General features: G+C 43.2%; 1 protein-coding gene across 1 annotated transcript in view; it reads right to left on the bottom strand.

The window, feature by feature from the left end:
• The window catches only part of NMD3 (NMD3 ribosome export adaptor), a 110,965-nt gene that overhangs the window by 45,594 nt on the left and 42,675 nt on the right, over positions 1–22,696 (bottom strand). The window contains exons 7-10 of the mRNA XM_078668096.1: positions 21,985–22,075; positions 20,672–20,750; positions 9,245–9,341; positions 4,017–4,134 (exon numbers count right to left, since the gene is read on the bottom strand). Of these exons, the coding sequence (XP_078524222.1) occupies positions 4,017–4,134; positions 9,245–9,341; positions 20,672–20,750; positions 21,985–22,075 (385 nt within the window). The remainder of the gene's footprint in view (positions 1–4,016; positions 4,135–9,244; positions 9,342–20,671; positions 20,751–21,984; positions 22,076–22,696) is intronic.

Genomic DNA, 22,696 nt, shown 5'->3' with positions numbered 1-22,696 from the left:
GGTCTGGCAGGGTATAATTGCAACGATTTTCTGGACAATATAATTAGTGGTGGCGAGTCCACGATTAGGTCCGCGTATGCGTTTTTAGTAAGTGGTAAGCCGGATGATATGGTTAAATACAGTAATAAGTGGATAGAGAAAATAGGGGCCGAGCCTGAAGCATTCAAGGAGTCATTGGATCTGGGCCGTACTATCTTGTGTTCAGCACCCCTGCAATCCCAGCATTATAAGTCTTTATATTCACTCTACTATACGCCAGCTAGGATTGCTAAATGGGGGGGGGGGCTCTGAAGGGACGACTTGCCCCAGGAGTAACTCCTTTGATGCAGATATTGTTCATATGTTCGCCACCTGTCCACAAATTCACACTTTAATTAAAGACATAGAGGGCTTTCTGGACAGATCATTAGGGATACAGATAACCTTAACTCCCAATTGGATCCTGCTGGGAAAAGGTTCAGAAGGAAGTAATTATGCACAGGCTGATGTTTTGTTCTTAGTGATGGCAGTCTACAGATTAACGTTAGCAAGGGCCTGGCTCGACAGGATCCCCCCGACGATGCAAATTTGGTTGGCTAATGTAATAGCTGCATATAATTTGGAGAAACCTATTTATGCTAGGAAGGGTAAGTTAGGGAGAGCCAGAGGAATAAGAATTTGGGAGCCTTTAGCTCACTGGAGGGAAGGTATAGGGTAATATGAACATGATCAGGATCTCGTTTAAATTCTGACCCCGGTCTAGAAAGAAAAGAGAGAATGAAATGTATAATGGGGTGGTTATAATTTTTTGTTTTCATGTCCGCTTTTTTCTTTCCTTTTAAATTGCATATGCTGTATTATCAGAATGAAGTTCTGCTTGTGAAGTTAACAAAGTCTGGAATGTATAATGTGTGTGAACTGAAGTATAATAAAAAAAAAAAGGTTTAAAAAAAATAAAAAGGAAATGTAAAAGTCAAAAGCACATGTCCAATTTTTTTTTAATATCCTGCCCTATGGGCTGTTTTTAGGAGCTACCTTAGGGGTCATTTTTTTTAATTTAAATAGATTTTATTGAATTTTCAGGAACAATTAAAGTACACATTACACCTCATGGGTATCTTTAGGCCAGCATGAATGTTTACATACTGATCAGTACATTCAGTCATCGTTAAGGGCCTACCATAGGGGTGATATATGTATTAAAAAGAACATTTTTGTTATTTCAAAAGGTTATTTTGCTAGGTCGAATTGCTAGTTTAAACTGCACATAGGTTGCAGTGGCAGGCCTGAGACATGGTTTAAGGGCTACTTAAGTGGGTTGCACAATCAGTGCTGCTGACCCACTAGTAGCATTTAATTTACAGGCCCTTGGCACATACAGTACCATGTTACTAGGGACATACAATGTTAAAATTGGCTTACACCCAATTGCTACATGTTTAGAGGAGAGAGCACCAGCACTTTATTAGTGGTAAAGTGCGCAGAGTCCTACGGCCACCAAAACTTAATTTCAGCAAACAGGATAAAAGGCAAAAAGGTTAGGGAAGACAGCAACACAGGCTGTCAGGGCTAACACATACAATAGGATGGAGGGCACTTCCATTTCTCTGTGAGTGAGGTGTTGGACAAACAAATTCAATCTATGTCAAGGCAATATTTCCACATCTATTACCTTAAGCAATATTTGAAAACAAGGCACCCCTTTTTACATAAAGATGAAATGGGCGTGATTTGCCGATAATGAATTTGCTATTTGCTCATTAATTCTACATGGTCATACTACGTGGGAGATTCTTCAACAACAGCACAGTTTAGCGGAAAGGTCTTTCCACACGTTACAGGCAAATATTTTATCAACCATAATTACATTTGAAAGGCCTTACTGACCCACAAAGTGAATATCAATCCAATTGTTTAAATCTGGTTAGGATTTCAATCCTCTAAACATTATAAAAAGGAGTACAACTGGGTTTGGTAACACTCCTTTAGCCACCGAGGCACAATTCAGTATTTAGGGTGTCTATAAAAAAAAAAACTTACGTTAAGGCACCAGGCTCTAAAAATAGAATTTTCACACTATGCTACATAGGTGTTTTGCAGTTACAAGGAGATCAGGGAGTACCTTTCTGGATGCTATTTTGATACAAATCTTAATCCACACAGAATCTCAGACAAATCAAGCCATTAAACTGCAGCTTCATATCTTTAATCAAAAGCGAATAAAAGCTTTTCACCAAACGTTTGGATGCTAGACTCAAGGTAGTTTTTCAAAGATGCTCTATCTAGTCTAAACAGGTTGAGCCAATCTTCCCTGGGTAGAGTTATGGTGGCACAGTTTGCACACAGAAATTATGAACCTGATTAGACCCATGCACAGAGGGCCAAGAGCGTCAAGATAAAGCACTTATTAGTCTTATTCTCTGCTGACCGATAATCATTTAAACAAAGATACGTGGAACCACAAAGAGAAAATGCCACAATCTTCTGATAGCCTGGACCACTGTATTAAAAGAGGTACACTACAATCAGTAAGTGGCCAAGAATCTGATTTTATATCAGTTTTGTTGTACAGGAAAACCGAAACAAACAATGCATGTAAAACTGAGAGGCATGCATAACTGCCTTAATCACTATATGAAGTGGCTTCTTCAAATGCAATATGGAAAGCAAGTAATTCTCTGATAGACCAGGAGCAACAGGCCACTAAGTGACAGGAATCAAAAAAGCTGATCGAAGAGGTTCTATTGGGGAAAGCAAGTAGCTCAGAATTTTAATTAGCAGTGGCCTACTTCATCAGCTCTGAGAAGCAAATAAATGGTCACAGTGAAGGGTGCAAATAAGGATCTGAATTCAAACAACTTCACAGGTGGCCTTAAAACATTACCACTAAGCCCCTGTTACGGAAAACTCTCTCTCAATTTCCTTCAAGTAAAAAATTGTAAAGATCCAGCATCAACAGTGATAGTGGGCACTGAAGAATGTAGTTTGAGAAAGCACTACATTAATTTTTGTAAAAAGCTTGCAAGGTTATTTTCTAACCTCAGATAATTAGGTAGCGCTAAGCTCAGTGTTCGACTCCGAAATTTGGATAACCTCCATTTTGGCAAGTGGACCTTTCAGTACGGAAGACGCGCATAAATCTCACTGGACGGTGAAGATTTAAGGTTTAGCATTGTAGGGCTTTTCCATTTTCTCAGTGTTGAATTGGATATTTCAGGCTCAGGCGAGCCAACTGATTCCTCAAGGCAGACACATGGGCAGTGACTGACCTAGCTAAGTGCAGCAGCGCCTACGCAATTTAGTGTAGGAATTTTTGTTTAGCAGTGATGTTTTGGCGCTGCCCAGGCACAAGCCATTTAGTCCTAGCGATTCTGTGACAGGGAAAATGTAGTCAGGCATTAGGTTTGCTTCTTTGGAATAACTTGGACCAACAAGCATCTTCTCTTCCAGACTAACAGTCACTGCCAAGGTCAAAGTTTTGGATCCAAAGTTTCTACCAGCCACTAGATTCGCCATATATGTTGGTACACCATCTTTCTGCAGCACAGACCGAGTTTAATGGCAAAGTAGACAAACCTTAAGAACACTAGAATTGGCGGATGGGAGTGGGTGAAATCACAGAATGCAGCACAAGAAAAAACGTTCCAACCAATAATGAAAATTCTGTTTAAAGCTTTGGCAGAAATTCAAGAAACCCCTCACTTAACTATACAGAAAAAGCATGCCACAATGGTACCTAGGTGCAAGGCATAGAGGTGTTCTCTCAATGTTATCTGAAAGCATTATAAACACTTCCCTTAATTAGTTTGCAAGGCTAATAAAAGTGATTTTGGTTTTACAAGTGTTCTAGTGGTATGGGGCCCTTCGACCAGAAAACTTGGGGCATGTTGCTCTAGAGAAGATCCTAGGCTGGGAAAAACTTCAAAGGCTAAGCCCAAAGGTATTTTATGTGCAGCCATCATGCAAAGGTTGAAAACATAGAATAGTTGTGGTGAATAAGTTAAGAAGCACAAACAAATGGGAATGACAGACTTTACCTTGCAACGTGTTGGGGTCAATGAGGTGGATGGTGCTTGTCACGCGAGCACAAATGCAAATCTGACCCATATTGCCAAGACTCTGTGCCAATCTTGGAGAAAGACAAACTAAATTGTCCTGTGGAAAAAAGATACAAAGATCCTATAATAAAGTCTCTGTACAGGTGGTGGTACTTCCATAATCTATAGCAATCCTTTTTATGAGTTAGCGAACAACCTTGGGAACCAAATCCTTATACCTTTGCACTTAATATTCTCAAAAGGTACCTGTACGAAATTGTGCTATTGGTTCAGGGGGTGGAAGCCGTACTCCAACAACAACCACAATGCTCGTCAGCGTGAACCATGAAAGTCACACAATTAACCTGTTCTTACCCCTTTGGTACCTTGGCATAAAAGTAGTCAGGCTTAACTTAGAAGCAATGTGTAAAGTATTTATGCAACACCCAAATAACAGCAAAGTGAAAAGAAAACACAAGAAAATACCAACCAATTTAGAAAACTAGAGTGAATGTTAATAAATTATACCAGAATGACAAAAATCCAATCAGTAGAACTAGAAATATTAATGTCTTAAGCTTTGAGTAAATATATCATCTAAAAGCACAAAGCACAATTTGCGGTTATCTGGTCATGCAAGAATAGAGGAAAGGAGCAAGTTCAGGTTGACAGCAATGGCGCATGAATAGTTCTGTTCATGGTGGAGGAGGCTGTGAGGAGCAGGGAGAGGTTCATTGCTGTAACACGAAGAGCAGGCCTAACATTGGTTTTGGCCCCTCGCTGTAGTGCGAAGATCTCTCAGGCGTCACAGTCAATGTTGGAGCCTCGTGTTGACGGTCACTACAGGTTGTTGCTGCAGCCCAAAGTGCAGATTTTGCATGGCCAGTAGTCACTGTACTATGGAGGGTGAGGTTCACTGGAGCCATAGCGGGCTGCAGTCCCAGAATAAATAGGTCAGTTCGCAGTCGCAAGAGCACAAAACATCAGGATTTCACTGTTCTTCTCGGGAAGGATGCCTGTCAAGGGTCCAGGACCTGGGGAGGCACCTTCTAGGGGAATCAGGAACTCACTCCAGCAAAGAGCAACAGAGCTCAAGCAGGTCATCTCTAGGAGTCATTCAGGTTAGCCTAGGATGAAAGGAGCAGGTCCAATCTTCCTTCTCAGAGGGCAAGGTAGTCTTCAAGCAGCACGATAGTCCTCTGGGTGGCAAGGCAGTCCTTCCTTAATGTCCGTAGGTCCAGGAGTTTGACTTTGATGTCAAATATTTATACAAGGTGGCAGCCTTTGAATCGTTGGGGATTCGTAGACTACCCGCACATCTGGCTCTGAAAGTTCTTCCCTTCCCCTGTCAAGGATCCAAGGAGTCCAGGGCTCCATCATTTTGCTTAATAAGTTATAAACTATTTTGGTACAGCTACATTTTCTTTTTAACTTGCACCCATTTGGTCTGTCATAAGTTACAGCGGGTTGAGCTATGGACTGCATTACTAAAACCTTTGACTGGACCTAACAGATTAGGGACTTTATTACTTTTGGTGGACTACCATTTACCCCAATTAATAATTCACTTTTGTACAGGGGTGAACTGAGCACCATAACTGTGAAGCTAAAGTGAGATGCCATTCTCTGGGCCAGATAAAAACCTTTAGGCAATTCGCTCAATTCAACATGGCTGCCACAAGTTTGTAGCAAACGTGAATGGCACAGAAGACCAGCAGAGACTGCGAGATAGTGGCAAGGTTAGATATGACAGTGAAGGAGATGATAAACTTGGTACTATCCTTCCCGCCATCACTGCAAGCAGAGATGCATGAGAGAATAAAATTGACCTGAGTCTACTTCGGGGTAATCGCCAGAAAATGGCAACATTGTTTTCGAAAACGGAGAGCATCTTGGCAGATCTCGAACCAGCTACTGGCGACCTAAAAGTACACATGAAAGACCGAAGACAATTCTGTACTTTCAATAGAGGATTGAGGACTCAGAGAAGCGAGCACGTCATAATAATACAATTGTGAGCCTGCCAGAACACATTGGGATTAAATGCATGGGAAAATATCTAGAAAAGTGGCTTAGGCAAATGGTTGACCAATGGAGAATGTCAGCTTCCCCAGATCCAATGGTGGGCAGATTCTTCCACATCAGGGACAGCAATTATATTTTGCAGCAGGTGAGAGAGAAGAGCAAAATCAGCATTGAAAATAATACGGTAATGATTTTCCAGGACTTCTCGGTTGCTGAGCAATAGCAGAGAGCCCCCTTTACTGAAGTGAAAAGTAACACGGAAAGGTGGTTAAGTAAACATTGATGATCCCTGTCAAGTTAACAATTATAACAGACTCTTACACTAGATTCTCTTCTGACCTGCAAGACGTTTGAGACAGGACTGAAGGGAAATGGAATGGAGGTGGATCAGATGACAGGGATGTAGAATTCAAGATACCATTCTGTCAGATTAATTTGAAATGTTCAGGGGAAAAAAGAAAAGAAAAAGACACAAATCACACCTTGCTTGTAGTACTCTCCATCTGAGAGCTTGAGTTCTCCAAAGCTCCAGGAAGTACACACCATGCAGCCCTGTGGAGCAATCTGTGGCCACAGAAGTGGGAGGGGAAGTCATGGGACTGCGACAAGGAGAGGTCATGGGAGCCTCCTCCTTAACAAGAATCGCTTAAGAGGAGCAGGCATCTTAGGAAACCAAACTTGGGCTCTCTGACGGGGAAAATAAAGGCATTTTTTCCCAGAGAATACCTTCCACTCTCTCTTCGGAATGGGCTTCAGCGACATAAGTAGCCAGATATGTCCGAAATAGGATTTACAAACCACTGGAGAAGAAAGTCAGCGAGCACCCAAAGACAGAATGTCCTTGATAAACCTTGGACAAAAAACGTCATTTGCACCCAAAAATATGGGGGGGGAAATGACATCTTTTCTGAGAAAATTACAGATCCACATAAAGGCACTACCTGTGCCTGCAATCCTTCTCATGATTCGTTTGACATAGTTGGGACCTCGTGGAGGATTCTGGAAATGGCAAAGGATGAAAGGCCCAGAAATAGCCCCATCACCAATGTTTATCTGGAAGAGCCCAAGGGGTATTTTGCTATTCCTGGAACAACAACTGTGTAATGTCTATCGCGAGGAGGCAGACCCTGCTGATCTAGGTGGACCCAAAGTTGGGAGACTGGTCCTCAGAGGAGGTGGATCCAGTGGCTCTGCGTTTCCACTTTGAAAAACCTTTTGTTCATTAGCTAGGGAAGTTTATAGCTACCTTAGACTATCTCAATAAGGCTCAATTACTCTTGAAAAAGATCTTAAGCCAGAAGGTTTCAGCATGGATGAGCAATTTGGCGGGCACTTAGTCTGCAGTGCATGCTTCCAGAAGGTTAAGGGCTTCAAACGCAATAAGCAGTGGCCATATTCACATTATTTTGGGGGCTTCTTTCCCAACAGGAGAGTTCCAGAGGTCTGAGGATTGAGGAACTATAACACACAAGGCTCTCAAGTGGGGCTCCATCCTTTTTCCTCTAAAACTAGGGGTTTGATTAAGCCTGTTCTTTTCCAAGTGGGAGGAACTTGCCAGGATGCATCTATTCTTCAGAAGGTGCATTGTTTCTGCAGGTTATGTTATGCAGATTTGTAGAGTTCACTATCACCTGGGAGGGAATCTTAAAGCTGAGCAGGTTGCATAGAATTCTGTAAGATAGAAGAGGAGAACTCAGCCCCTTTGCTTTTCCATTGAAAAACAATACATGAAGGACCAGTATGTTATATGTTTGGAACACAAGGGAGCCGTTGTAAAAACACACAACCCCAGGGTATCATATTCGGGTATTTCTCAGTTTCATGGTGATTTAACCAACTACTGAGGCCAATGCAGAAATCAAAGGTCTAGAGGAGTGATAAAAATCTATCTCCATGACTTCTTGATTATGAAACAGGATCCTACATGGCTGAGGAACCGCTACTAGATATCAAGAGGTCTGCTACAGAGATTGGGTTTTATCATCATTATGGAGAAATCTGTGGTCTCTGCAACCTGGACCATAAACATTTTAGTTATTAGAGTGGATTCTGTATACCCAATGTTAAGACTGTCAATGCACCTACTCGTACATGATCTTAATCTGTAGAGAAGCTCAGTTGGAGGCGATATGGCAAGTGAAGCTTATGGAGGCCTCCAACCACAGCCTACCACTGGACTTGGTGATAGAGTCTGATGACAGCAGGTTGTGATGGGCCCCCACTGTGGGGATACTGTCAAGGAGGAAGGTGATCATACCAGGAACTAGACTTCCAAATAAATTGCCATACGCTTCACATCTGTGTCTTTAATTCACATTCGTTAAGAATGTGTAGAGACAGAAACCACTAACCACTAAAAAGTAAATAGATTAGTTAGACTGGAAGATTGGGACAATGTGCTAAATACTGGTTTACAAATACTTGATATTCAGCCATACAATTAATTAAATAAAATGGAATTCAGAAAACTTACTGGTTATCGGTAAGGAACTAGAAGTTTGGTCGACATGATAAAGATCAATGTTTGTCATGTAATAGCACATTGTATGACTGCTCCACAGCTCATGCTTAATGGTCAGATACACGTGAAATAATAAGCCTTATTTTACAAAGTATGTCTTCATTCTCATCACTCCCAATCAAAGTCCCAGATCCTGATCAGGTTGCTGACTGAAAGAATACTTTTGAGGTACTGGAAATCCAATCATATGTCTACCATAGCAGAATGCATAGGAGAAGTGTAACTTGATTAATCATATACATCAGCTTTGTCAAGTTATCATGTTGGATATAAACTGGACTTGGGATACACATGCAACAAGTTTTATGCCCAAGAATATTTAGTCTATATAATGAGCTTGAAAACATGTATTGCATTTGCAAGAATAAATCTGCAGTTGTCCTAATAGTTATCCATAAAATAACTGCACGTAGTTGTCCAATGCTTTGCCATGGCAAACATATGAATCATGGTTACATCCCAGGATGAAGTCAAGGTGTCAGGAATTTTTTTTGTAGTAGGTAATGGATCTGACAAAATAATAATGCTTTGTTAGCCAATGCACAAAACATTTCTGGATAATTCCACTTCTGAGTAATTTCTAAATCAATGGCAAGTTAACGCAAAAAGGAACAATGTATGTGTAGTACACAGTTGCATTGTCGAATACATGCACTGAACAACTTTCTTTTAGAAGGATTACCTTGCATATTGGAACAATTTCCAGTGAGAAAGTGCTTTTGTAGTTGAAGGTATTGCTATGAATGTCGTGAGAAATTAACCGTTGTGAGGTCTTGTACCTAGGAAAAACAAAATAATTACAACACAATATTTTAAACGAAAAACATTATTTTCACTTATATTGGGTCAATAGGTTACAAAGTCCTCTACTTTTTAACAATGAGGCTCTTAGCAATTAGTTGTTGCAGGAAGGTGCCTCTTTTTGACATGGTCACCCCATTTTTAGGTGGAGCCTGGCAGCGCATGTGCTACTCTGCGAACCATGTTGGATTGGATTATGGAATAGAAGCCACGCACACTCTCAGTCATTGGCTTGTGTCATTGTCCTTCGTAAATGCCGGCTTCTGATTGGTTAATAGGCTTGTTAGTCCCTACTTTGTATTCTTTTTTAACCTCCCATGAGGACTGGCCCCTTTACTTTGGTTGTTACACGGTGAGTCTTTTATAGTCTGTAAGCACTATTTTCTTTAATGAGTTTCTCCTACTGGAGGCATGACATACATTCCTGCAACTTTCAACGCGCCATGCACACTTTCACTTTCTAAGCAGCCCGGGACAATGGCAGCCACTTTTGGTATTTGGAGCGCCCCTTCACTTTCATCACTCACGGGACGCAAACTCTGGAATGGCAGCTGCTTTTGGTATTTGGGGCGCCCTTTCGCTTTTTGCACTCGCAGGATGCCAACTCAACAATGGTGGCCGCCATTACAACATTAAGGTTCCCCAATATCCTGATTAATTTCCTGAAACTCACTGAAGCACTGTTGAGGTGGAGATGTAAACGGAATGAGATTAGAGGCGGATACAAAGTGTTGAAATAAAAGTAATATTTGCAGATGGAGATGAGGTTTAGTGAATTAATCACTTGGTTTTCTTTAGTTAATTGCAGACATGAGAAGTACAGAGGACTCATTAAGGCGCCAAGAGATGTTTTGTAGCCGCAATGAACGCATTTTCATTATTTTGCTCATAAGACTTAAACAAGTGTTCATAAAAAACACAAACTCTCTGAAAGAAATCACTGGTAGATGGAGGTGGATTCAATTTTCAGGGGGAAAAAAGCGCTAGAATTCACTACATGTGGTTAAGCCCTTTTTATCCATAATGCTCTGCAGTGCAATAATATCACACATCACTTGTGACATCCCATATCGCATACGTCTTTATCTGCCCGTGTGATAGGATGTAGAGAAGTTGTGCGGTTTGTATTTATCCATTGTTGTTACGGATCACTTTACCCTTAGCAAGTACCCCAGGTGGGCCCAGGGACTGGAACAGGATCTCAAACCTGTGTCACTTCCCCCAGTTCAGGCTGAAAGGCAGAGTTGGCATTTTAACTCCATTCCATACAGCGGTGACAACTTCTAGGCTCATGGCATCTCTTGTTACTGCAGAGCTCAGGAGATTTAAAGAACGCGCCCACCCATACTGTGGTTTGTAGTCTCCATGTTCTGATACCACTTGGTGATGCTACCTGATGTGTGTCGTCAAAGGTGTTAAAGGTGAGGACATATGTGACGTCACCGGTTATGTCAATGTAATTTGTGGTGTGTGAGATGTGCATTGGGGCAGAGTTACAATTGTAAATTAACCATAACCGACACATTTAAGTGATTTTTCACCTGAAAAACGTATCCCGGTCTTCTCTAGAATTGTGTTTTTATAAAGTTATGATGTGTAATCTACAACCAATCATTGAGTGTGGGGCGGAGCCATGACTCACCAGAAGCAAAGCCTTGACTGGCAATGCCCCCCGTACAATAGTAATAAACAGTTTACTAAACTTTGCACATCTGCATGTATGACACACAGTTCTTTCACTCGCACTAGTTACAAACACGCGCCTTGAAGCCGGATCAGACAAAACTCTTGCTATTTCAGGTCTGGTCCTGGTGTGAAGCCGTGCAGGTTACGGAGGGGTTTATGTAATAATACTGTGCTAATAATGTGGGCTTTGTGCTGTAGTAATACGTGTCTGAATGTATGTGCATTACAAGGCTAGCCCCATACACTGGTTTTATTGGGACCCTTGCAACTATGTGTAACTATAGATATATGTAAGCATGGATATGTATGTATATAAAGTGTGAGTTTATATAACCAGGGACACAACTTACTACCCTTCTTACTTTGGGATAAAAACTGGAGGTGATTACATCATGCATGATCAGTATAACCTGGGGACATAAAACCCTCTACATCAGCAAAAATGCATATATTTGCTACACGGCTGCCAGCAGCACTCATCACCGAAAACTGAAAGGCCCCAATACTTAAAGGAGGCGCTTGAAAGAAGCAGTGAAATTGGCCGAGGACAATACACTCCCCACGCAATTAAATACAAAATAAACTCCTGCAATGAAACACAGATGACAACAGGACAGTTATGTTACATTTTAGTCTCTTATTACCAGAGGGAGGTTCCTTGAGCCACATACATCTGTGATGTACGGAAGAGATCGTGACGTGGCACATGGACACATCTCTCTCATACCTTGCACATATTACTGCAGCTCAGACAAGGACACTGAAAAGCACACTTGGAACTAAAACACTTCAAGTAAATCACATCTTGTTTACTTCTCACCAAGCAGTGGAGTGAAGTTACATGAAGGACTAGAGAAGTGCACTGTGCAGACAGCAGTCTTGCCTGTCCTCTTTCCAAGCATGTATTGAGCGGTACATGACATGAAGGCTCAATGCCAACGGTGCAATGAAGCATTCATTCATCGAGTTATGAAGTCAAACAAGATGACTAGATTGACTGTTTGCGAGATTGTGTGTTGGGAACTAATTGGGGGACTAGCTGTGAAAGCAAACACGCCATCGCGCTTAGGTCAGCTTTTTATGTCGAGCCTGGGCAGCGCATGCACTGACATGAATCTCCGCCCAGTTTTTTTTATTTGTTTGCGACATTGTCCATTGTAAACTGTGGCTTTTCATTAGTCAATAGGCTTAGTAGTCCCTCCTTAGTACCACCTTTTCCCATTTAGTAACCTCCCATGAGGACATCCCCCGTTACGGGAGTTGTTGCTTGGTAGGCTTTAATTATAGCCTCAGAGCACTATTTTCTCAAAAAGATTTGTCCTGCCTGCTCTTGCCGGCAGGAAAATGCAGAACACACTCTTTCCTAAAGCATTTGCAATACAATAGGTCTCACATTTGCGAGAGTTCAAGCTATTTGCACTGTAAATGACAATCTGTCTTTATCCGTAAAAAAAAAAAGGCATTGCCATTTAAAATGCCAATAGCTCAAACCCTCATAAATGTAAGCCCTATTGCATTGCAAGTGCCTGTTTAACTGGCATTTGCCGCAACTTTGACTGAAATGCACAGGGTTCCTACTAACCAGGTCCCCAGTGCCAATGTTCTTTTCCCAAAAACAAGGTAACTGCAGTTCCACAATTGGCAAGCCCGTTGCCTCCCACCCTCCTACCCCCATGCAAGTCCCTAGTAGATGGTACCCCTGCCACATAAGGCATGGCTACTAAGGGCTGCAGTAGGTTTTGTGCCACCCTAAGGGACCCACCATCAAACTCATGCAGACAGCCATCGTAGGCTACAGGAAATGGTGCAGACAAAAGTGAAAACATGACAAGGCACACACCCTGTGTGCCATGTCCCTAGACACTTTATGAAATATATGTAAGTCACTCCTACAGCAGACCTTACAGCTCTAAGGCAGGGTGCATTATATTACATGTGAGGACATATCTGCATGAGCAGATATGTCCCTGTGTCTAGTCCAATTGCTAGATAGTGCAAGTGAACAGGGAAGTCATTTTGAGTACATACTCTGGTCATAAAGAGTTCCCCAGCAACATGATGGCTTCACTGAAACCTAGGGTGTTTGCTATCTAACACATTGTCTTAATAAATCCATACTGATGCCAGAGGAGGATTTATTAAAATATGCACCCATGGGCACCTTAGAGGTGACCCCTGAAATCTTACCGACCTCTACGAATTGTGAAGAGGGGCAACAGACTCCACAGACTGAAGCAGTTGAGCGCATAGTGCGCAGAGTGTGCAGATCACAGATCATTGGAAGCGTGAGTGAGAGGACGTCCTCAGCCCCTCCGCCTCTCCGCCTCTTTCAGCTGAACTTCTGCCTGCTGTACCCTGCCTGTACCCTCCCCCCCCGTGCAGTGAGGTGCGGAGCACGAGGGGTGCGAGCGCAGGAGGCCGCCTGAGCCCACAGTTTACTTAGAAGCTGGGCCGGCAAAAAAAACGTGAGCGGCCCGGGAGCCGCTGTGAGGCTCTTCCAGACGGCTGGAGGCAGGTGGCTGGGGCAGTGGAAAGCCTGGGAGAAACTTGAGGCAGCCTGGAAGGCACTGAGGGGCTGCAACCACGATTTGTTTGGGGCACGGTTTGTTTGGGGCGGAGTTACAACGGGAGACAGCGCAAAGCCAGCGCCAGAGGAGCAGGAACACCGGGGGTGCCTGTGCTTTGCGTGAGCCGCGCTTACCCCCATCATTCCCTCGGTTTACCGGTCTACCGCCTCCTCTGTGCCCCCAATAGGCTCGGTGTCAGGTGCCGCTGTGCGGATTAGACGGACTGGCTTTGGCAGGGCGGACTAAGAAGCCCAGAAGAAGAAGCAGCAGCAGAAGGGGCAGGGGCTGGACGGGCAGGAGATCCACGCCCTGCGGCAGCCACGAGGCAGGGGAGCCTGAACAGCCACCCAGTCGGCAGTAGTGGGCCCCAGGAGTTGGGGCAGCGTGACGCCAACGCCACTCCCACACGACACTCGCTACCGCAATAGAGAGGACACGGCGGTGAGCGGAGGGAGCAAGGGTTCGTTGCCCACCGGGAGCCAGGAAAACGGGGAGCCAGGTGCCAGGAGACGGGGGTAAAACCACCAGAGAGACAGTGCGCGACAGCAGTGGACCCAGGACTTCGGGTGCCCGAGAGAGCCAGTGTACCGAGCCAAGGAAAACAGCGTGAAGCAGTGCGGTAAGGAGAGTAAGCAAGTACATTAATCCCTGGGGGGGGTCCGTTTCAACTAAAAACTGATCTGGAGACAGGAGACCCCCGAAGGTCTTGCACTTCCGGCCGCACCCCTACTTGCGCTTTTAACCACCCAGGCCAAGCCATTTACGGCCATCTCCTTATTAGCGTACTTGTTAATACCACCACCGACCCCGACACGTCCCCGCCGAATCAGCTACCAACAGACACGAACAGATCCCGAACAGTTTCCTAACAGGGTTAAAGGGATCGTGAGGTCACAAACGAGGGAAATGAGATCGGGGAAAACACGACAACCTGTGGAAAGTAAAAAAGCCCAAAGGAAAACAAGAAAGATGACTATGGAACCCAAAATGACAGCGGGAATAGGGCCAGATTTAAATCCCAGGGAAAGGTTGGTATCGGCACCAACCCCTGAGCTAAAATCAGATCCCAGAAGGAAATCCGGACTCCTGAAATTTTTTTACCTGAAGGACCCAATGGCGGCGATTTACGCACAGACTACGGAGGCCTGTAAGTTACCAAGCCCCATCGCGCCATCAAATGCACCCTCTCCACGGACTAATAACCTGCAGAACATGTCACGCAGTGACAGAGGGTGTGTATCCCCTACACTGTGTTTGGGTTCCTTTCGTCAAGGCAAACAAGAGTTGGACACGGCCCAGGTGCACGGTCCCAACACTTCTTCAGCCTCAAATGAAATTGAGGGAGGCGGAGCCAAAAAGGACACTGCAGATAATTGTATTGAGATGGTCCACAGACAAAGCCAGGATAAAAGTGAAATAATCATAGAGCCACCAGAAAATAGCGACCACGGAACAGCGAGCAAGGGGGAGAAGGAGGTCAACACAGACTCTAAAAATCAATCCATCTTACCCGGGCAAGAAGGAGACCCATGGTTAAAGCCTCTCTTCCTATCAAACGACTCTCAACTCGAGGAACTCTCAGAGAGAATCACAAAGTATATAGACTCACAAGGAAGAGTGCCACGATTAGAACACGGTTTTGATGACCGACATCTGAGCCCGGGCATGCTGGTCTCAACTCCGCGCGGCCCAGAGACAAAAAGAGACCAACAAAAAGGATGCCTAAATAACAGCATCACTAAGCAGGCTAACCAACTACTCCTCTCCCATTCTGACCCAATCACAATTTCATCAGGGAGCTCGTTGGACTCAGAGCCTAAGGGCTCAAGTAGAATCCTAAATGTTGAGCCCGCCACGTCATGGACCCAATCTTTGTTAGGCACCCTAGAGCAAGCAATAAGGGTGCTGAGTTACCAATCTAACAAAATGGAAGTCCAGATCGACCTTATTACTTTGGTGGCAGGACACATTTCGAGTATAAACGCAAAACTGGACTCCCTTTCATTGCTCTTGACAACTCAGGGGAACTCAGAGCCAGAAACCAGCGGGAAGAATCAACAACGAAACTGCGGATGTGAAAGTATCATAGAAAAGCTGGCAAGCCTCCCGGCAATTTTGATGGACATTCTAGGGGAGGTAAAACAATCTCGTGGTCACAGCCAGACATCAGAAATTAAGCATACCCCGGAGAAACCACAAACACCCACGAGAAAGCTCACAAACGGCCAAAAAAGAAGCAAACAAATTTCGGATCAACTACATTTATCAAAGGAATGCGGCAAAGATAAATCAGTCTCAGACGTCGAAGAAATTCAAGTTACCCAACAACCCACATCTGAGGACAACCCAACAAAGAGACAAAGGAAAAGGGCTAGGAAGGCCAGGCTCAAGTACAAGAACCAACCAAACGCAGAACCAAGCAAAATCTTCCCAATTTTTAACACCAATACCCACCACGAAATCAATTCCAGTCCTTTGAACGGGTCGTCAGTGGGTGAGGAATTCCCGACAGACCGATTTGACTGCCGAAACACATCACTCATATCTAGAGGCGAAGGCCCCAGGTCAGGAGTTAAATTAACCAGATCACCACACACAGGGGAAAAAAACAGACAAACGGTTACAACATCCAATCAGCAACCACAAGAGCAAGAACAGGGAAGAGAGCAATCGAAATCAAAACAAGCGGTCAAACAGGGAGGCCGTGAGCAATATGGGCTGACAACAGCCCTGGCAAAAAACAGTTTAGATTTCAAATGCACTTTCAAAGAGGTCCGCAATCCCGGCACAAAAATCACTATTGAGCAACAACCACCAATAATACTTGAAAGAAATGCACACGAACTTCCTGGCCCAGCAGTAGCTCTTGAATTTCAAACTGCGTCATCCCCTATGCAAATCACAGTTTCGGAAAATGAACGTAAATGTTCATTAATACAAAGGGACCAAAGTACGGGCCAAATGAAGTCAATCAACAAAGCTAAAATCCAAAAAAATCCAAACTCAATTGAGGTAGAACAGCAAGCGCAAGAACAACAACTAACCCTCCACGCCCACGAGAGAACGCAACCTTATAACCCTCCAGCTAATAATGTAGGTACAACGCAAAAGGAGCCAAGCACTCATCCAGAGCTGTCTGACTTAAAGCTAACCTTTATTCCCGAATATCCAACTAGGGGTCCACGGGACTTTTTGAATCGAGGCAATTTGTTAAAACTGTTTGACGAAATATCGGATTTAAAAGAAATTACTTCCAAAGATCTCAACTCCGTTGAATTTCAACAAAATGTAATCAATGCGCCCATTGAAGAAACAGTAACAACTTGGGCCTCAAAGGACCTGGTAGAAAGGATATACCACGCAAGACCGCAATTTGAATCATAGGGAATATCCATAATGCGACAAGCGTTCGAGGTACCCCTATCCCTTACAACCAAACACATGTGCCCAAGACTAGGGAAAAGGGAGTAGAGGTCAATACACCTCTTGCTTACGCGGCGCCAGGGCATCCACGCCTAAGCCGTCAATTGAAAGTCACAAAGTACAAATAAACAACCTTCATCAAGCTGACAGAACAGATTGGTCTTGGATACCAAACGTCTTGTGCAATAAAACTACCTAACCCAGATCCAATCTTTTCCATAACCCAGCGGAATGAAACGCTCCCCCAGAATCAAACAATTAAATCAATAGTTTCAATTTGCTCGTGGAACGTGCATGGCTTTCGAGAAATGGCCCACGATTACGAAACCAGTGCCTTCTTCCAACAACAAGACATCATTTTGATCCAGGAGTCTTGGAAATTGCAATCAACCCCTGTCCAAGGTTTCAAAGAACATCAAATATATGCAGAAAGCCCCTCCATGCACGGCCATCCCCGTGGTGGGTTATCAACTTACGTAACCCACAAATACAACTGGGTATCAGATGAGATAGAAGTGGGCCTGAAGTGGGCCCAAGTGACCAGAATCACCGATGCCTCGTCATCGAGGATTGAACCCTGGAAAATTATAATATTTAACGTTTACATCCATCCTGATAAAACGGCACAAATAGAAAAACATGCAACGCTGTTGTCACTTATCAAGGCCATGCAAAGGACCTACCCGCAATACCCTCTGGTCCTCTCCGGGGACTTTAACAACGCCCTCATTGACCAAAACAAGGCAAAGGTGAAGATGACGGGAAATAGTAGTGGAAAAAAATTTGCATCCAGGTTAATCGAACATGGAATGACTATCCTGAATGGCAACATAAAGGGGGATATGCCAGCAGCTGTTACATACCTGAGCGGCAGGGTTCACTCAACAATTGACTACTCAATAGTAAGCAATGAGTTAATCACCAGCATCATATCATTTGGCATTGAAATACGAGCAGAAAGTGATCACTTCCCACAAATATTAACTTTGAATATTGCACCAATTATGGCGCCAACAACGACCCCTCTTCTGCACCATGCATCAAAGTTTAATCTGAGAAAATTAAAATGGCATGGAGAGGGGTTGGGCAACATTACTGACTCAGTTAAAGCCCATATGGCCAACCTAGGAATTCAAAAGAAGGAGGACCTAGTACCCAAATGGGAGCAAATGATTCAGGTCCTGCAGCAAAAGTTCCCAGCAAGGTTGGGGAACTACAGCAACCCCAACATCAAGAAGGAGCCTTGGTTCAACCTGGACTTTAGAGCGAAAAAAAGAAAGGTGGCCAAGGAGGTCCGAGCCCTCGCAAGTCAAAAAAATTCGGGGTATGTGGCAAACAAATCTAATCTGAGGAGAGCCAGGAACATCTACAGGAAGGCACTTAGGGCCGCAAAGTACTCATATAAAGAAACAATATGGAACAAACTGTTAATTGCGGGAAAACATCCAAACAGCCGGGTTTTTTGGGGTATCATAAACAAGCTTAACCAAGGGGCAAAACTCCAACAAGAAGCTGGGGTCGGAGCAGAAACCTGGATCAGACACGTGCAAAATCTATACAGCAACAAAGATACAGGTCATGTTAAAGATTCAGGAGCAGCGAAGGTTAACATAGAGCAACCAAAAGGAGTTATGAACAGGGAATTTAGGGAACCCGAGCAGGAACTTCCTCAGAAGGGGCCTACAGACCTAGTTGACCTAACCACCAAAAACGAATTGAGGTCAATAATTTCAAGATTAAAGTCTGAGGGTGCAGCAGGACCAAACGGGCTGCCGAATGCGATCTTCAAGTACGACCCGGACCTGTGGGCAGAGACCCTAACGCCCCTGTTCAACCAAATTTACAACCGAGCAGAATTACCAGCCTCCTGGAAAGGAAGCATTATACACCAAATTTTTAAGCATGGCGATCACCGCAACCCCTCAAATTTTAGACTGATATCACTAATAGACGTAGAGGCCAAACTCTACGGCTCCTGCATCCTATCCAAATTACAAGCCTGGATATCAGAAATAAAGGTTATGCCAAAATTCCAAACAGGATTCAGGCAAGGAATGGTAAGAACAACCAACCTAACTTGCCTGTCTATCCTAACGGACCAAGCAATAGCAAATGGCACCCGTTTGTATGCATGTTTCATAGACATCAAGTCCGCATTCGACTGGGTGAACAGAGAGCGCTTGTGGGGCAAATTAGAGAGCTGGGGGATGCCATACCAACTTTTAAGAGCCGTCAAAGCCCTACACCACTGTACTTGGGTAAGAGTGAAGCTGGGAAATGGTGGCAGTACAACCAGCAGCATCCAAACGCACCAAGGCCTAAAGCAAGGCTGCGTATTAGCCCCCACCCTTTTTAACCTTTTTCTCTCCGACCTAACAAATGCGATCGAATCTGCAGATAGCCATCCGCCATCATTGGCAAATAATCCAATACATTACCTACAATATGCGGATGATATTGTATTATTGAGCAAGACTCCAATCGGCTTACAAAGAGCCATTAATAAATTAACCTTGTATTTAGAACGGGAAAGCTTAGAACTTAACAAGGAAAAAAACAAAGTGGTCCGCCTAGTTGACCGGCAAAATCTAAAGTACAAATGGATGGCCCAAGGGGCACAAGTGAAAGAACAAGATCACTATAAGTACTTGGGAATTACAATAACAAGAGGAGCAAACAACAAGGACCACAAAACAGCACTAAAAGCAAAAGCACAATCTTTAATCTTTGCGTATCGCTCCCTAAAAGAAAAAATGGATTGCCCTAACCATAACCATCTTTTAAAAGCGATGGCAGCGCAGATTATGTCTACTTTATCTTACGGCCTAGTCACGTGGTGTGGCAAGGAGGTGGAACTTTTAAATGATTTACAGATCAAAATTTACAAAGCGGTTTTCAACCTGCCAAAATCCGTCTCAGCCTCCCAAGTTAGGCTAGAATTTGGTTTGCAAAACCAGAAGTTCCGGAGCATGAGCGGTTTCGTGAAATTCTGTTGCAAACTTAGATCTGCAGATCCAGATACATTGGACTGGCTAAGCTGGGAGGAAATTAAAAAACGGGGGGAATCTGAATCTGTGAACAATTGGGGAAAGTATCTGATACTCTGCGTGGAAAAGTTAGAACTGGAAGCCGTCTGGAAATCTGGGACCGATAAGGCAAGTCTAAAAAAATGTGTTAACTCGGCAGCAAAATGGAAATCCTTTTTGGAAGACAAAGAGTTATTGTCAAAACGTCGGCATGCTTGGACCATCATGAACTCTTTTACAACCCCAAAAATAAACTCATATTTAACATCCCACTTCAGTGGTCATCTAAAAAAGGCTTTTTATAGATTATCGGATGGGGATGCCTTTGTAAACCAATAAGGGTTGCCTGGACTCCCAGCACAGTGTACCTAGTTTAGAGAGCCAGCTTCCTACAGTTGTGATGAAATTTAGCGATTATATCCCATATGAAGTGTCAAAAAATAAAACAGCAGATCACTATCAAAACAAGGTTACGTGTGCCGAACTCTATAGTAGGAAGAAAGCCATAGTAACATTTCAGGAGTAAATTAAGGAGACCTATTGCTGCCATGAAACACTTTACAAAATCCAAAAATCCAATCCAAAAGAGATGGTACAAACACAGACCTGCAAGGAACTGTGCATTGAAGAAACTCCACCATCTTTTGGGCATGTTGTTTTGAAGCGTAGTAAAAATCGAGGCCCTCTGAAAATAAATCGAAAACATCATCAAAAAAAAAAAGCACATAGCGTTTTTTAATTTTGATAACACATTTTTCATTAAGATATCAACCTTGCACAAAATCATTGGTTTATATATGTAGAAGTACCTCATTGGGTTATATATGTAGATGTACCAAGAGAAGTATATTAACACTGTTCGAATGAAGCATATATTGTACGTCATGCAGTTTTTTAAAATGTGTAGACCCTATAAACAAAGGGTTTTAGCCAAAACCAAAGCACAAGGGCTTAAATTTGAGGGCCCAGTGGGTTTCCTCTTTAAAGTGAATTAAAATGAAATATGCAAGGCAGTAAGCGGCGATTCCTCCAGTTCGATTTGTTGTATCAGGAAACCTGATATTTGTCCTAAGCACTGTGGAAATACTTGTTTGAACTGCAGTTTAATGATACTCCTGATCTGAAAACATGTTGCATAGGGCCATATTATTTTAACTGGAAAATATGCAGATTATTCAATTGGTATTTAAATGAACTACATGTCTAATAAACGGTCTACTAATCAACAAGTTTATAGCAGAGAACCATGATAAAGGGGGCATTCTAGGCTAGTCTGCAGAGTGCATTCTTTACATCGAAATACAAATATGCTAAAACCACAGATCTGTTGCAAGTAATCAGTCAGAAGAATGCAACCTCAACTTACAGAATTATGAACTTCTTTGGCACCGTATACTGCAGACTTCTAGTATTGAGTTATAGCTTGAATCTCTAACTCACTATGATGAGCAATGTTTGTGATGCTGGTCTTGCTGTGAAACTGTGGTACACTATAATTGTTACCTTTTAGTGGTGCACATCTAACCCAGAATCTCTTTGGAATGCTACACTGCTACACTGAGCACTTTGTAGTGTCTATCTTACCTTGACATTCTATGTACAGTATGACGGCCCCCTTTATTTGTGCAGATCTGAATCTGTTTGGCAGACTAGGAAGAGTACTTTTAGTGGAGCATTTCCTACCCGGAATCTTTGGCAGTGTTTGATGAGTTTTTGTAATGGAGCATTTCTCCGCCTCAATATCCTTGGCACACTAGGATGAGCACTTTTACTGGGCCACTTCTTACCTCAAATCTTGGCAAGCTATGATGGCAACTTGAGAGATGTATTTTTAGCCTTGTACACCTTTAGCTCTCAGATACATGTTAGGACATCATATGTCACTTAGAGGTGAACTCTCACAACAGTGCCCTCCTTACCATGAATTTCTTTAATACGCAGAGTATTCTGATGTAGTCTATGCTTCAAAATGATCTGCTCTAGGTAATAGAAGGTCTTCTTATGTGGAACCTAAAATTAAAAACAAAACAGGGTTTTTTTTACAAGATAAAGTATATGGAACGTGATGTCAACACCCTCTTCACCTCCACAACAATCTCAAATGTTCACAGGATTTTAAACGGAAGGGCTCTCTAGGGAGAGAGGCAATACGTTCATATAGCCTCACCAACAGACAGAGAAATGTTGTACCTTTTAAAAATAAACACCCCTTTAAGGCAGTAGTACTAAACACAGTCATAGTCTTGCACGACTCCAAATACTGCCATATCCCTTGCTTCTCCAAAAAAGTAGGTCTCATCCAACAGGAGAATAAAACCAATTTTATTTTAAAAACTCATCACAGCTGCTCACTTCCACCATAGCAGATCGGGTCACAGCAAGGAACGGAGAAAAGAGACAAGCAGGTTATTGAATGTGGAATTTTGTCATAATCGCCTTTCAGAAGTAAATACATGGTGCATGGACAGCAATATAAGGCACAAAAGTACCCTGACCAAAAAAGGATCCTTCTGCAGTAATGAGCAGGGAAAAATTAAGATAAAATGAATGCAAAAGCCATAGGCCTTTGTGCTGTTCGTACAGCATGGCTAAATTTACCTGACATTTGTGCTTTCTTTGCCTCCACTTAGT

This window comes from Lissotriton helveticus, chromosome 11 (genome assembly GCF_964261635.1).
Source record: "Lissotriton helveticus chromosome 11, aLisHel1.1, whole genome shotgun sequence".
Classification (NCBI taxonomy): Eukaryota; Metazoa; Chordata; class Amphibia; order Caudata; family Salamandridae; genus Lissotriton; species Lissotriton helveticus.
This window is presented reverse-complemented; position numbering and strand designations above follow the sequence as displayed.